This window comes from Gigantopelta aegis, chromosome 5, assembly GCF_016097555.1.
Source record: "Gigantopelta aegis isolate Gae_Host chromosome 5, Gae_host_genome, whole genome shotgun sequence".
Lineage (NCBI taxonomy): Eukaryota > Metazoa > Mollusca > Gastropoda > Neomphalida > Peltospiridae > Gigantopelta > Gigantopelta aegis.
The window spans coordinates 5,283,533-5,299,997 of record NC_054703.1 but is presented as its reverse complement, the minus strand read 5'-3'; the positions used below and the strand labels follow the sequence as shown (position 1 = coordinate 5,299,997).

The 16,465-nt window shown below is 38.7% G+C and overlaps 1 protein-coding gene across 2 annotated transcripts in view; it reads right to left on the bottom strand.

The window, feature by feature from the left end:
- LOC121373423 (inversin-like) overlaps positions 1–16,465 on the bottom strand; it is a 92,749-nt gene that overhangs the window by 28,770 nt on the left and 47,514 nt on the right. For both annotated transcript variants that reach the window (XM_041500068.1, XM_041500069.1), the window contains exons 12-17: positions 14,737–14,817; positions 12,758–12,854; positions 10,979–11,085; positions 7,376–7,493; positions 4,343–4,434; positions 2,961–3,698 (exon numbers count right to left, since the gene is read on the bottom strand). In XM_041500068.1, coding sequence (XP_041356002.1) covers positions 2,961–3,698; positions 4,343–4,434; positions 7,376–7,493; positions 10,979–11,085; positions 12,758–12,854; positions 14,737–14,817 — 1,233 coding nt within the window. The remainder of the gene's footprint in view (positions 1–2,960; positions 3,699–4,342; positions 4,435–7,375; positions 7,494–10,978; positions 11,086–12,757; positions 12,855–14,736; positions 14,818–16,465) is intronic.

Here is a 16,465-nt window from a genome sequence, read left to right as displayed (position 1 = left end):
TGGCTGTATATTAAACGTGTTTCTGATTGTTCTAATATTTGTACTACATGTAGGTTAAACTTCATTTTATTTCCCAAAATATGTTTTTTTTCGTACGTAGAAAATTATTTGAAGACGAAATCCAGTTTGGGCTTCTTACAAATATTAAGACGACCAGAAACATATTGAATATACAGACACTGATATTCTAAACAAGAAAATATATTTAATATGTAAGTTTAATCGTAGAAATATTTTATTAGTCGGAAAAATCTTACAATGCAGTAAACTCAGGAATGTCCCTTTAAGAGAAACATCTTACACTGCAGCAAACTCAGGAATGTCCCTTTAAGAGAAACATCTTACAATGCGACAAACTCAGGAATGTCCCTTTAAGAGAAACATCTTACAATGCGACAAACTCAGGAATGTCCCTTTAAGAGAAACATCTTACACTGCAGCAAACTCAGGAATGTCCCTTTAAGAGAAACATCTTACAATGCGACAAACTCAGGAATGTCCCTTTAAGAGAAACATCTTACAATGCGACAAACTCAGGAATGTCCCTTTAAGAGAAACATCTTACAATGCGACAAACTCAGGAATGTCCCTTTAAGAGAAACATCTTACAATGCAACAAACTCAGGAATGTCCCTTTAAGAGAAACATCTTACAATGCAACAAACTCAGGAATGTCCCTTTAAGAGAAACATCTTACAATGCAACAAACTCGGGAATGTCCCTTTAAGAGACTAAGTCCTGTCCTGAGTCAGGGTCACAGGAGGTCGGACTCGGGATGGACGTGTTTGAAACCCCAGTGGTATATGAGCACATAAATAGAGTTACCCACTGTCCCAAACCATCCCTCACCCTGTCCTATCTTTTTTTCTCGTTATTTACTTACCGTGTAATTCAGTTATATAATTTACTTTTATAATGCTCTATAACACATCTCAGGTCTAAATTTTCCACACACTGCCCCAAACCCTCCCCCCACCCCATGCTGTCTTTTTTACAGAAAGACATATTTTTTTCTTCCTATTTATTTTGTTTCCAAGTAAAAGTGTTTTGTAGTTTAGATTGGAATAGGCAGATAGAAATTGTCTCTGTTTTCTGTCAAAGATTGAACATTGGAGTAAAAAATGTTCAGAGTTCTCAATAGATGGCCACACAGGCAGTCTGCTGTGTTTGCGATTAGAGTTACGCTAGATAAACTGACCTCTTTATTATAGTTGTTATCTCCCTGCTATGTGTGTGAGTAAAAAAAAGTCTGTTTTGTTTAACACCACCACTAGAGCACAACTGATTTATTAATCAGCTATTGAAAAATGTTAGTTTCTTTTGTTTAACGACACCACTAGAGCACATTGATTTATTAATCATCGGCTATTGAAAAATGTTAAAGTTTCTTTTGTTTAACGACACCACTAGAGCACATTATTTATTAATCATCGGCTATTGAATTTTTTTAGTTTCTTTTGTTTAATGACACCACTAGAGCACATTATTTATTAATCATCTGCTACTGAAAAATGTTAGTTTGTTTTGTTTAATGACACCACTAGAGCACATTGATTTATTAATCTTTGGCTACTGAAAAATGTTAGTTTGTTTTGTTTAATGACACCACTAGAGCACATTATTTATTAATCATCTGCTACTGAAATATGTTAGTTTGTTTTGTTTAATGACACCACTAGAGCACATTGATTTATTAATCATCGGCTATTGAAATGTTTTAAAGTTTGTTTTGTTTAATGACACCACTAGAGCACATTGATTTATTAATCTTCGGCTATTGAAAAATGTTAGTTTGTTTTGTTTAATGACACCACTAGAGCACATTGATTTATTAATCATCGGCTATTGAAATGTTTTAAAGTTTGTTTTGTTTAATGACACCACTAGAGCACATTGATTTATTAATCATCGGCTATTGAAATGTTTTAAAGTTTGTTTTGTTTAATGACACCACTAGAGCACATTGATTTATTAATCTTTGGCTATTGAAAAATGTTAGTTTGTTTTGTTTAATGACACCACTAGAGCACATTATTTATTAATCATCTGCTACTGAAATATGTTAGTTTGTTTTGTTTAATGACACCACTAGAGCACATTGATTTATTAATCATCGGCTATTGAAATGTTTTAAAGTTTGTTTTGTTTAATGACACCACTAGAGCACATTGATTTATTAATCATCGGCTATTGAAATGTTTTAAAGTTTGTTTTGTTTAATGACACCACTAGAGCACATTGATTTATTAATCTTTGGCTATTGAAAAATGTTAGTTTGTTTTGTTTAATGACACCACTAGAGCACATTATTTATTAATCATCTGCTACTGAAATATGTTAGTTTGTTTTGTTTAATGACACCACTAGAGCACATTGATTTATTAATCATCGGCTATTGAAATGTTTTAAAGTTTGTTTTGTTTAATGACACCACTAGAGCACATTGATTTATTAATCTTCGGCTATTGAAAAATGTTAGTTTGTTTTGTTTAATGACACCACTAGAGCACATTGATTTATTAATCATCGGCTATTGAAATGTTTTAAAGTTTGTTTTGTTTAATGACACCACTAGAGCACATTGATTTATTAATCATCGGCTATTGAAATGTTTTAAAGTTTGTTTTGCTTAATGACACTACTAGAGCACATTGATTTATTAATCATCAACTAATGGATGTCAAACATTTTGTACATTTTGACTCATAGTCTTAAGAGAGGAATCCCACTACATTTTTTCTATTTCCAGGAGGGGATCTTTTATATGCACTTTCCCACATACAGGACAGTACATACCACAGCCTTTGATATATCAGTCATGATGTGAACGAGCAGTTCCATCTGCCTCTCTCTGGTCAATGACTAGACACTGAACTATTCGCCAAAGTGGCTGTCACTATTGATAAAAGTGACACCTGCATCTCACCTTTTAAGTTCGTAAACGCTAGATAAAAACTAACCTCTTTGCTGTAGTTGTTAGCCGTGTGCTGTGTGTGTGTCTAGTTCTGTCTGTCTGTGTGTGGTCAGGGACTGGACACTCTGTCCCATCTCTGTGGTCAGTGATTGGACTTTTTGTCTCGGCTGTGTTGTCCAAGAGTGGACACTGGGTCCCATCTCTATGGTCAGTGACTGGACACTCCATCCCGTCTCTGTGGTCAGTGACTGGATACTCCATCCTGTCTCTGTGGTCAGTGACTGGACACTCCATCCCGTCTCTATGGTCAGTAATTGGACACTCCATCCCATCTCCATGGTCATTGACTGGACACTCCATCCTGTCTCTGTGGTCAGTGACTGGACACTCCATCCCGTCTCTATGGTCAGTAACTGGACACTCCATCCCATCTCCATGGTCATTGACTGGACACTCCATCCCATCTCTATGGTCAGTGACTGGACACTCCATCCCGTCTCTATGGTCAGTGACTGGACACTCCATCCCATCTCTATGGTCAGTGACTGGACACTCCATCCCGTCTCTATGGTCAGTGACTGGACACTCCATCCCATCTCTGTGTTCAGCTAGTAGACACTCCGTCCCATCTGTGTTGTCAGTAACTGGACAGCCCATCTCGTCTGTGTTGTCCGAGAGTGGACAGCCCATCTCGTCTGTGAGTAGGTCGGTGAGGTATTGTCTGTCGACGTCCTTCCTGTGCAGTACATCCTCCTTCTTGCGGTATTCCTCCACGGCGCGCTTCCTACAAACACAAACAGTAAAATACAATAATACAATCCTTAAACTAAGTATGTGCTTTTAAAACTTTAACTTGGATACAAATCTCTAACGATGTCACACACATGTCGTTTGTATGGCACTGCCTTGGTGTTAAAAGTATCAGACTGCATTAAATTGTTGTGTTAAGACTCTAAAAAGTTTTATAAGCAGGAGGCCTCTTCACGAAATATTATAACACTCTTCCTAAAAAAATTTAAAAACAGCAAGACAATCAATGTGTAACCTGGTTACAAAATGTTATACCATACTTCATCCAGTAAAATACATTAAACAAATACTAACCAGGGTTTCTTCCAAGGGTACGAAGTGTAAAATTATGTACCCTAAACTCTAGGAAATTAATGGATATATTTTTTTAATTTTCAGAAAGATTTTAGTAAGAGAACTGCTGTTTAAAATGTGACAATGTTCATGAAATGCAGTGCCCAATTTCAAATGATTTCAAACCCATAACAACCTAGCAGGGGCACTAATTATGATCTATTTTGTTTTTATTACAGAGTTGCCTTACCCGGCATCCGCTAACATGTTACTGAAGTCAAAACTGGAAATCTAATACTGATGGAGAGTAGAAGTGAAAGTGAAAGTAGCTCAGAGTTATCTAACCTGGCAGCCTCTTTCTTGAGCATCTCGTGTTTCATGAACAAATTCTTCCTCTCAATAAACGTCTTCCTCACCCGGTACCCACGGAACGCAGACTGCAAGAAAAACATCAATCAGCCGTTTGGGAAGCTCAAGCAGGCCTGTCGTGGGCACTCTATCTTATATCACTGGTAAGATGTGCCCCAGTCAGAGGAACTCTCCCTCCACAAACACACCAGAACCGTGCCTAAAAACATCAGAGGAAACACACCGCTAACGCTTCCCCAAAAGCCACAGAACACCCTACTCCCCTCACACCCCCAAAAAATTCACAAACACACACACACACACAAACACACACACACACAAACACACACACACACAAACACACACACACAAAAAAAACACCCAAAACAAAACAACAACATATGCTACTGAGAATTACATTAGTTTTTATGACAGTTAAAAGTTTGTTTAATTTAACCATATTACTAGAGCACATTGATCAAATAATCATTGGTTGTTGGATGTCTAATATTTGGTAATTCTGAGGAAACCAGCTACTCCTTTCCATTAGCAGCAAGTGATCTTAGGTCTCACTACACAGATGTCATCTGCCATTGAAACCCATGTTAAATTACCCAACTTCAAATGAAGATTGCCAATAGAACGGGTCTCACTACACAGATGTCATCTGCCATTGAAACCCATGTTAAATTACCCAACTTCAAATGAAGATTGCCAATAGAACGGGTCTCACTACACAGATGTCATCTGCCATTGAAACCCATGTTAAATTACCCAACTTCAAATGAAGATTGCCAATAGAACGGGTCTCACTACACAGATGTCATCTGCCATTGAAACCCATGTTAAATTACCCAACTTCAAATGAAGACTGCTAATAGAACGGGTCTCACTACACAGATGTCATCTGCCATTGAAACCCATGTTAAATTACCCAACTTCAAATGAAGACTGCCAATAGAATGGGTTCTCGTTGGCACTAACAACATACACCACTGCGAACATACATTATGTAAGCATATATTTTCACTCCAAAATTGAGAACATTTCCGTCTCAGTTTTTTGCTGTATGACCACATCTGGCTGTAGTGACGGTCTGAACAGGTGGTTCATTAACTGATTCACTGTGGCTGTCTCTTGTGCAATACACCCATGCCCCAAAAGGTTGATGCACAATATTACAAAATAACATGGGTAAAATACAGCCAGAAGGCTTACCATTAAACATACATATTGTTTTAATTCTTCACCATTTCCTAGAAGTGAATATGTGATCCACAACATATGTCACAATCAGGAACTATAGTGGACCATGATGAATGAACTCTCACCCGGAAGTGATCTGTGTAGTGAGACCTTTTATATGAATGTTTCCACAGACATGACAGCACATACCACACCTTTGACACACCAGCTGTGGGACACTGTTTGAGATGGGTGAAAACAACCCAGTAGACCCACCAGTGTTTAGTCTTAATGACGTAGTCCGGTGGTAAAGTACTCACTTGATGCACGGTCAGTCTAGGATCGATCCTCATCGGTGAGTCCATTTGGCTATTTCTTGTTCCAGCCATTGCAACACGACTGGTATATCAAAAGACTGTGGTATGTGCTACCCTGTCTGTGAAATGGTGCATATAAAAGATCCCTTGCTACTACTAGTGTTAATGGGAAAATGTAGCGGGTTTCCTCTCTAAGACTATATGTCGCAATTACCAAAAGTTTGACATCCTATTGCCTGAAGATTAATAAATCAATGTGCTCTAGTGGTGTTGTTAAACAAAACAAACATTACAAACTTTTATGAAAGTTCAGGAGCTAATGTGTAGGCCTTCCATCAATGTTATTTCCAGTCCCCACCTGTTCCCAACAATTGGTATATCAAAGTCCACGGTATGTGAAGTCCTGTCTCTGCTTGAGCAAATTATTCCTTTCCTTTAAAATAGCAGATCCATGAAAATTAACACTAAGTTGAGTTACTCTACAAACCTGTAACACATCTGGGTCAAGTTAAAACAGAGTAAAACAAGAGTCCATGGCGTTGAAACGGGGACATACTATTTATAACGGACTAGCTAGTGTTTGTCTCCAAAACCGTTAAGGAGTGGGACTTAACCCAGAGGTAAAGCATTCGCTTGATACATGTACGCGGTCAGTCTAGGATCAATCCCCATCGGTGGATCCATTGGGCTGTTTCTCGTTCCAGCCAGCGCTCCACAACTGGTGTAACAAAGGCTGTGGTATGTACTAACCTGTCTATGGGATGGTGCATATAAAAGATCCCTTGCTGCTAATCGAAAAGAGTAGCTCATGAAGTAGTGACAGCGGGTTTCCTCTCAGTATCTGTGTGGTCGTTAACCATATGTCTGACACCATATAACCATATGTCTGACACCATATAACCATAAATAAAATGTGTTCAGTGCGTCGTAAAACATTTCCTTTCTTTCTTCCAAAACCGTTACTTCTCTGAGGTACGTGTTGTTTCAGCATTTCTATTTTCAATTATCAAAAATAGCTTTAGTAGTGAAAAACATAGCCTCAGATCACAGGTATCTTCGCATTTGGTTGTCGAAAATCCGGACATTTGTCAGCACAAGTAGTCTGCTGTTTGACTGTGATTATTTCATGGCAGACGGCTATGAAGTGGCAACTATTAGACTGAAGTGACAGGGGAGAGAGCATGTAGTTTGTAAACATGTGTAACTTGTTGACACTGAAGACTTATTTGTGGTTATTCTGGCCCATATAAAAGTAGTGCTTTTTGTGTAAAATGGGTGTACTCCGGCCAGGTTTAGTGGATGTGTTTAAACCAATATCCTGGGAAAAAGAGCTGGACAAAAGGGGTTGTCCTTTTCAGGATATGTTTCTCCCAGGCAGGCAAAGGTACATACAAAAATCCATGGGCCTGCTGATACTAATAAAAATGTTGTAGCCACTAACGGTATATAGAAACATATAGTGAAATTAATTGTGGTCTGTGGCCATATGCAGTAGTTTTTAGAAACCAGAGTCTGTTAATAGACTGACCTGTATCTTCTGGGCAGCGATGTCCTGTATTCCGGTGATGGACAGCGCACCTTGTTCTATCATGTACTGGGCCACGTCATGGTGCTCACCCATCAGGGCATAGTCCAGGGGGGTGTACCTGAAACAATCACAATAAATATCATTTTATCATCCAGGGGTGTGTACCTGAAACAATCACAATAAATATCATTTTATCATCCAGGGGGGTGTACCTGAAACAATCACAATAAATATCATTTTATCATCCAGGGGGGAGTACCTGAAACAAACACAACAAATATCATTTTATCATTCAGGGGGGTGTACCTGAAACAAACACAACAAATATCATTTTATCATCCATGGGGGTGTACCTGAAACAATCACAATAAATATCATTTTATCATCCAGGGGGGTGTACCTGAAACAATCACAACAAATATCATTTTATCATCCAGGGGGTGTACCTGAAACAAACACAACAAAATCAATTTTATAGTTTTTAAAGTTTTGGCAAGTTACCGGTCTTCAGTGAAAACCAAATGGTTAACATAGGCCATGTGTTCTAACACAAGTTTTAACAAGTTACCTGTCTTCATTGAACTCCAGTTGGTTAACATAGGTCATGTGTTCTAACAAGAGTTTTAACAAGTTACCTGTCTTCAAAATTCTAACAAGAGTTTTAACAAGTTACCTGTCTTCAGTGTTCTAACAAGAGTTTTAACAAGTTACCTGTCTTCAGTGTTCTAACAAGAGTTTTAACAAGTTACCTGTCTTCAGTGAACTCCAGTTGGTTAACATAGCCCATGTGTTCTAACAAGAGTTTTAACAAGTTACCTGTCTTCAGTGAACTCCAGTTGGTTAACATAGGTCATGTGTTCTAACAAGAGTTTTAACAAGTTACCTGTCTTCAGTGAACTCCAGTTGGTTAACATAGGCCATGTGTTCTAACAAGAGTTTTAACAAGTTACCTGTCTTCAGTAAACTCCAGTTGGTTAACATAGGCCATGTGTTCTAACAAGAGTTTTAACAAGTTACCTGTCTTCAGTAAACTCCAGTTGGTTAACATAGCCCATGTGTTCTAACAAGAGTTTTAACAAGTTACCTGTCTTCAGTGAACTCCAGTTGGTTAACATAGGTCATGTGTTCTAACAAGAGTTTTAACAAGTTACCTGTCTTCAGTGAACTCCAGTTGGTTAACATAGGCCATGTGTTCTAACAAGAGTTTTAACAAGTTACCTGTCTTCAGTAAACTCCAGTTGGTTAACATAGGCCATGTGTTCTAACAAGAGTTTTAACAAGTTACCTGTCTTCAGTAAACTCCAGTTGGTTAACATAGCCCATGTGTTCTAACAAGAGTTTTAACAAGTTACCTGTCTTCAGTGAACTCCAGTTGGTTAACATAGGCCATGTGTTCTAACAAGAGTTTTAACAAGTTACCTGTCTTCAGTAAACTCCAACTGGTTAACATAGCCCATGTGTTCTAACAAGAGTTTTAACAAGTTACCTGTCTTCAGTAAACTCCAACTGGTTAACATAGGCTGTGTGTTCTAACAAGAGTTTTAACAAGTTACCTGTCTTCAGTAAACTCCAACTGGTTAACATAGGCTGTGTGTTCTAACAAGAGTTTTAACAAGTTACCTGTCTTCAGTAAACTCCAACTGGTTAACATAGGCTGTGTGTTCTAACAAGAGTTTTAACAAGTTACCTGTCTTCAGTAAACTCCAACTGGTTAACATAGGCCATGTGTTCTAACGAGTTTTAACAAGTTACCTGTCTTCAGTAAACTCCAACTGGTTAACATAGGCCGTGTGTTCTAACAAGAGTTTTAACAAGTTACCTGTCTTCAGTAAACTCCAACTGGTTAACATAGGCTGTGTGTTCTAACAAGAGTTTTAACAAGTTACCTGTCTTCAGTAAACTCCAACTGGTTAACATAGGCCATGTGTTCTAACAAGAGTTTTAACAAGTTACCTGTCTTCAGTAAACTCCAACTGGTTAACATAGGCCATGTATTCTAACAAGAGTTTTAACAAGTTACCTGTCTTCAGTAAACTCCAACTGGTTAACATAGGCTGTGTGTTCTAACGAGTTTTAACAAGTTACCTGTCTTCAGTAAACTCCAACTGGTTAACATAGGCTGTGTGTTCTAACAAGAGTTTTAACAAGTTACCTGTCTTCAGTAAACTCCAACTGGTTAACATAGGCCATGTGTTCTAACAAGAGTTTTAACAAGTTACCTGTCTTCAGTAAACTCCAGTTGGTTAACATAGTAAACTCCAGTTGGTTAACATAGGTGTGTTCTAACAAGAGTTTTAACAAGTTACCTGTCTTCAGTGAACTCCAGTTGGTTAACATAGGCCATGTGTTCTAACAAGAGTTTTAACAAGTTACCTGTCTTCAGTAAACTCCAACTGGTTAACATAGCCCATGTGTTCTAACAAGAGTTTTAACAAGTTACCTGTCTTCAGTAAACTCCAACTGGTTAACATAGGCTGTGTGTTCTAACAAGAGTTTTAACAAGTTACCTGTCTTCAGTAAACTCCAACTGGTTAACATAGGCTGTGTGTTCTAACAAGAGTTTTAACAAGTTACCTGTCTTCAGTAAACTCCAACTGGTTAACATAGGCTGTGTGTTCTAACAAGAGTTTTAACAAGTTACCTGTCTTCAGTAAACTCTGGTTAACAAGGCCATGTGTTCTAACAAGAGAGGTTTTAACTCAGTGTGTTCTAACAAGAGTCTTAACAAGTTACCTGTCTTCAGTAAACTCCAACTGGTTAACATAGGCCATGTGTTCTAACAAGAGTTTTAACAAGTTACCTGTCTTCAGTAAACTCCAACTGGTTAACATAGGCCGTGTGTTCTAACAAGAGTTTTAACAAGTTACCTGTCTCTCAGTAAACTCCAACTGGTTAACATAGGCTGTGTGTTCTAACAAGAGTTTTAACAAGTTACCTGTCTTCAGTAAACTCCAACTGGTTAACATAGGCCATGTGTTCTAACAAGAGTTTTAACAAGTTACCTGTCTTCAGTAAACTCCAACTGGTTAACATAGGCCATGTGTTCTAACAAGAGTTTTAACAAGTTACCTGTCTTCAGTAAACTCCAACTGGTTAACATAGGCTGTGTGTTCTAACGAGTTTTAACAAGTTACCTGTCTTCAGTAAACTCCAACTGGTTAACATAGGCTGTGTGTTCTAACAAGAGTTTTAACAAGTTACCTGTCTTCAGTAAACTCCAACTGGTTAACATAGGCCATGTGTTCTAACAAGAGTTTTAACAAGTTACCTGTCTTCAGTAAACTCCAACTGGTTAACATAGGCCATGTGTTCTAACAAGAGTTTTAACAAGTTACCTGTCTTCAGTAAACTCCAACTGGTTAACATAGGCCATGTGTTCTAACAAGAGTTTTAACAAGTTACCTGTCTTCAGTAAACTCCAACTGGTTAACATAGGCCATGTGTTCTAACAAGAGTTTTAACAAGTTACCTGTCTTCAGTAAACTCCAACTGGTTAACATAGGCCATGTGTTCTAACAAGAGTTTTAACAAGTTACCTGTCTTCAGTAAACTCCAACTGGTTAACATAGGCCATGTGTTCTAACAAGAGTTTTAACAAGTTACCTGTCTTCAGTGAACTCCAACTGGTTAACATAGGCTGTGTGTTCTAACAAGAGTTTCACTGTGTCCATGTGGCCCTTGCTGCATGCCCAGTGTAGAGACGTCATGCCCTTCAAGTAAAACAGGACACATGTAATCAACAAAACTGTATCAATCAAGACACTGTAGCCTAATGGTCAGAATGGTCGACACACCAAACACAAATACACTCAACTCGAAGAAACTCATTGTTGCTAGATATAATTTTTTTAACAAAACGAGTGAACTTCCCAGGTTAGTATCCGACAGAAAACAATGTCTGGTCCGATACCATGGAAGTTTAAACAAAGGATCTTTTATATGCACTATTCCACAGACAGGATAGTACATACCACGGCCTTTGCTACACCAGTTGTGTAGCACTGTCTGGAATGACAAATAGCCCAATGGGCCCACCGATGGTGAGTGCTGTACCACTGAGCTACGGCCCGCCCAGTGAATGTGCTATTTTATTTATTACCCACGTTCAAGTAATGTAAAATCAATTACTTCCAACATAGCGACACCAGGGAAGTTGATCTTACTTGCAGGTAATGAATGTGCTATTTTATTTATTACCCACGTTCAAGTAATGTAAAATCAATTACTTCCAACATAGCGACACCAGGGAAGTTGATCTTACTTGCAGGTAATGAATGTGCTATTTTATTTATTACCCACGTTCAAGTAATGTAAAATCAATTACTTCCAACATAGCGACGCCAGGGAAGATGATCTTACTTGCAGATATTGAAAGCTGACCCAGTACCTTACATGTACATGTATGTCTGATTGCAGCAATTTCAGCACTTCCATTAACGTGCCATTTTTAAATAAACACCATTATCTAATGATAACTTTTTCATCAGCTCTAAATCATTGTAGGTATCTAAGAGAGGAAATCTTAAAGGTTAGAGGTCAGGTTAAACTTCTGACTACTGCAGGTAACATATGTCGCCCAACATCATGCCAGTGCATTCCCCAATTCATATTTCCCGCCGTTTTGCACGTAGCACTCACACAAAATTGAAATATAAATATAGAGAAAAAATTTATATGATAAGATACCGGTAGTAGCTTTTGTCTTGTTTTTTTCAATGGAAAATACCTGAGAATGTTTTGTTCAAAAAGTGGTTTATAGACAAGTACTTTTGCTTGACAAGTCGTTGTTTTCACTTAATCAATATTAACTGATCTCAAATATCGTAAACATTAGAAAAACCCACAAAACTAATACTTACCGATTCTAATATGAACTTTATTTTATTTATTTATAAAACATTTTAGTGAATATATGTGAGTAAAAATTATAAACTTGTACACACTCAACATGTTTTTTCTCAAAAATTAATCCAGTAGTCTAAAGGTTAAGGATGAAATGAAAATACCTCATTATCTTGTGTGTTTGAGTCAGCCTTGTGTTGTAGTATAGAGAGAAAATGTCGAAGGTTAGAGGTCAGGTGAAAGATGAAATGAAAATACCTCATTATCTTGTGTGTTTGGGTCAGCCTTGTGTTGTAGTATAGAGAGAAAATGTCGAAGGTTAGAGGTCAGGTGAAAGATGAAATGAAAATACCTCATTATCTTGTGTGTTTGGGTCAGCCTTGTGTTGTAGTATAGAGAGAAAATGTCGAAGGTTAGAGGTCAGGTGAAAGATGAAATGAAAATACCTCATTATCTTGTGTGTTTGAGTCAGCCTTGTGTTGTAGTATAGAGAGAAAATGTCGAAGGTTAGAGGTCAGGTGAAAGATGAAATGAAAATACCTCGTTATCTTGTGTGTTTGGGTCAGCCTTGTGTTCTAGCAGAACCGACATACAGTTCACGTAGCCACCGTAAGCCGCACACTGTATTGGAGTTCGTCTGAAAAACACCAGAAAAACACACTAGTGATAACGATCCATCATGATTACAGCAGCTACTGTTTACCACACACAATATAAAGATGAGTTTCGTTAACATATTTAACACACTAGTGATAACGATCCATCATGATTACAGCAGCTACTGTTTACCACACACAATATAAAGATGAGTTTCGTTAACATATTTAAACTTTATCCCTAACATACAGAGAAGACAGTCATTGAATACAGCTACCATCAGGTGTTACAGTGGCCATTGAACTCTTCTTTGTTTTGTAGGAATTGTGCTGTGTGTATTCACAAGCCATAGGATTTCACATTTCATGTGAAACACTTTTTCGGTTCTGTGTCTTGTGCCTTGAGCCTTGTGCCTTGTGAAATTAAATTTTGGTTCCGTGATTATACCGACAAGCTACCGACACGGTCCCGGAATCGATCGTTTCTTTTAAATCTGAAGGCCAGTATTCACACATGTGCCAACTCGGACTGACATGGAACATTTAAGAATTGTCTCGGTTTTTTTTTTTTTACATTCATCAATAAAGACAAAATAGTAATTGAAATAAACATAAAATGTTTAATGTAATTAATACGCTTGCTTTAATGTTAAGTCAATGGCAAAATATATAACTGTAATATTTTATTAATTAATAATACATTTTCTAAGTGTTTTATAAAGGCTCAGGGCAGCATGACACTGATAAAGGCAAGACGGCATTAGACTATGAGGCATGGGGCCGCACCACACTAAAACAAGCTAAGGAACCAGAGTTGTCTCTGATGTTGGGATCCACTCCGTACATGATCAGCTAAAACAAGCCAGGGAACCTATACAATGAAGCTGACACTAGAAACTCTTACCCCGAGTTGTCTCTGATGTTGGGATCCACTCCGTACATGATCAGCTAAAACAAGCCAGGGAACCTATACAATGAAGCTGACACTAGAAACTCTTACCCCGAGTTGTCTCTGATGTTGGGATCCACTCCGTACATGATCAGCTAAAACAAGCCAGCTATACATGGGAACCTATACAATGAAGCTGACACTAGAAAACTCTTACTCTTACCCCGAGTTGTCTCTGATGTTGGGATCCACTCCGTACATGATCAGCTAAAACAAGCCAGGTAACCTATACAATGAAGCTGACACTAGAAACTCTTACCCCGAGTTGTCTCTGATGTTGGGATCCACTCCGTACATGATCAGCTAAAACAAGCCAGGGAACCTATACAATGAAGCTGACACTAGAAACTCTTACCCCGAGTTGTCTCTGATGTTGGGATCCACTCCGTACATGATCAGCTCCACCCCGTAAACAAGCCAGGGAACCTATACAATGAAGCTGACACTACCCCGAAACTCTTACCCCGAGTTGAAACTCTTACCCCGAGTTGTCTCTGATGTTGGGATCCACTCCGTACATGATCAGCTAAAACAAGCCAGGGAACCTATACAATGAAGCTGACACTAGAAACTCTTACCCCGAGTTGTCTCTGATGTTGGGATCCAGCTGCCGTACTGTGACCAGCTGAAAACACCAGCCAGGGAACCTATACAATGAAGCTGACACTAGAAACTCTTACCCCGAGTTGTCTCTGATGTTGAAATCCACTCCGTACATGATCAGCTAAAACAAGCCAGGGAACCTATACAATGAAGCTGACACTAGAAACTCTTACCCCGAGTTGTCTCTGATGTTGGGATCCACTCCGTACATGATCAGCTGACACTAAAACAAGCCAGGGAACCTATACAATGAAGCTGACACTAGAAACTCTTACCCCGAGTTGTCTCTGATGTTGGGATCCACTCCGTACATGATCAGCTAAAACAAGCCAGGGAACCTATACAATGAAGCTGACACTAGAAACTCTTACCCCGAGTTGTCTCTGATGTTGGGATCCACTCCGTACGTGATCAGCGTCTGACAGATGTAGGCGTGTCCACCGAGAGCCGCCCTGTAATGAAAACACACATCACAGTGGACGTCTACATGTGGCTGGCAGTGGTCAGTGAAGAAATATAGATATTTATTATCCATATGGTTCAACATAACCGAGTTAATAATAAACATATGAAGCACACATGTAATGACGTAATTTTGAGAAGCGATGTCATAACATGACTGTGCATTTGAAATATGATGTAATTTTGTCATCTCCTAGTTGTGGCTGAAATATTTTGTCTTGTTATTCATAAAGAAAACAACAATAATAATATGCATAATAAAGAAATTATTACACCCGTGTGTGAGTTGTACTGATTTTATGAACTTTGTGTCAGGATTCATGTATTATTCTCGCTCTCGCTCGGACAATACAAAAATCTTGACACTTGTTTTGTAAAATCAGTACGACACCCAAGCTTGTATAATAATCTCTATATGTTTAACACGACCCAAAGCACATTGATTAATTAATCATCGGCTATTGCAGGCACAGTGAAAGCCAGTTGACATTGGGGGGGGGGGGGGGGGGGGGGGGGGGCTGGCAGATCGAGGATGCAAAGCAAAGTTTACAGGGAAGTTCGGGAGTATGCTCCCCTGTAAAAATTTGAAAAATACATGTCCTGAAATGCAATTTCCTGCATTCTACAAGTAAAATTCATCTCTGCCTTAAGATTTACTACCAATAATATTTTTGATTCAGAATTATTGGGGGGGGGGGGGGGGGGCTAATCTTAGAAAAACACACTACATTATTCCACTAGCAGCCAGAGATCTTTTATATACACAATCAGGACAGCACATACCACAACCTTTAATATACCATCACTTGTTGAGCTTGGGAAGAAGCAAAATCAGAGAATGGGTCCATCAAGGAGGTTCGATCGAATGTTACAAGCACCTCGAGTAATCTCTCGACTGACTGAGCTAGATCCAAACCCTCACGTCAGCTATCTGTCCTAGACAGTGGGTTAGTTGTTAGTTGGTTAGAGGTTAGTGAGAGAGAAGAGGGTGCATGGCCTTACACCTACCCATTGAGCTCTTAAGAACTCGCTCTGGGTTGGAGCTGGTACCGGGCTGCGAACCCTGTGCCTACCAGTCTGTAGACTGATGGCTTAACCACTGCGTCACCATGGCCAGTATTTGAGGGCAAGTAATGAAAACAAAACACATTATAAGTTAGAAACCTTTTCAAACTGGACACTGCATTTCATGTGTTTATTTTTTATTTCAGCCAATGCTCCACGACTGGTATATCAAAGGCTGTTGTATGAGCTGTCCTGTCTGTGGGAAAGTGCATATAAAAGATCCCTTGCTGCATTAGGAAAAAAAATGTAGTGGGTTTCCTCTGATGACTATGTGTCAGAATTATCAAATGTATGACATCCAACAACCGATAATTAATTAATTAATGTGCTCCAGTGGTGTCATTAAACAAAACAAACTTTTAAAATGGTCTTGATATACATAAGCTCCTGGTAGGGTCACCCAAGCTGGACTGGTCAAAGGGAAGAGACTAGACTAACATGGACCAGACAGACAGAGGACATGAGTCAAGAAAGACAACTGTCTAGGAGAAGCAAACTCCAAAATCAAAACTGGGCTGGAGAGGCTCAGAATCCGAGTAAAGAAACTCTCCTAGGAGAAGGAAAACTCCAAAC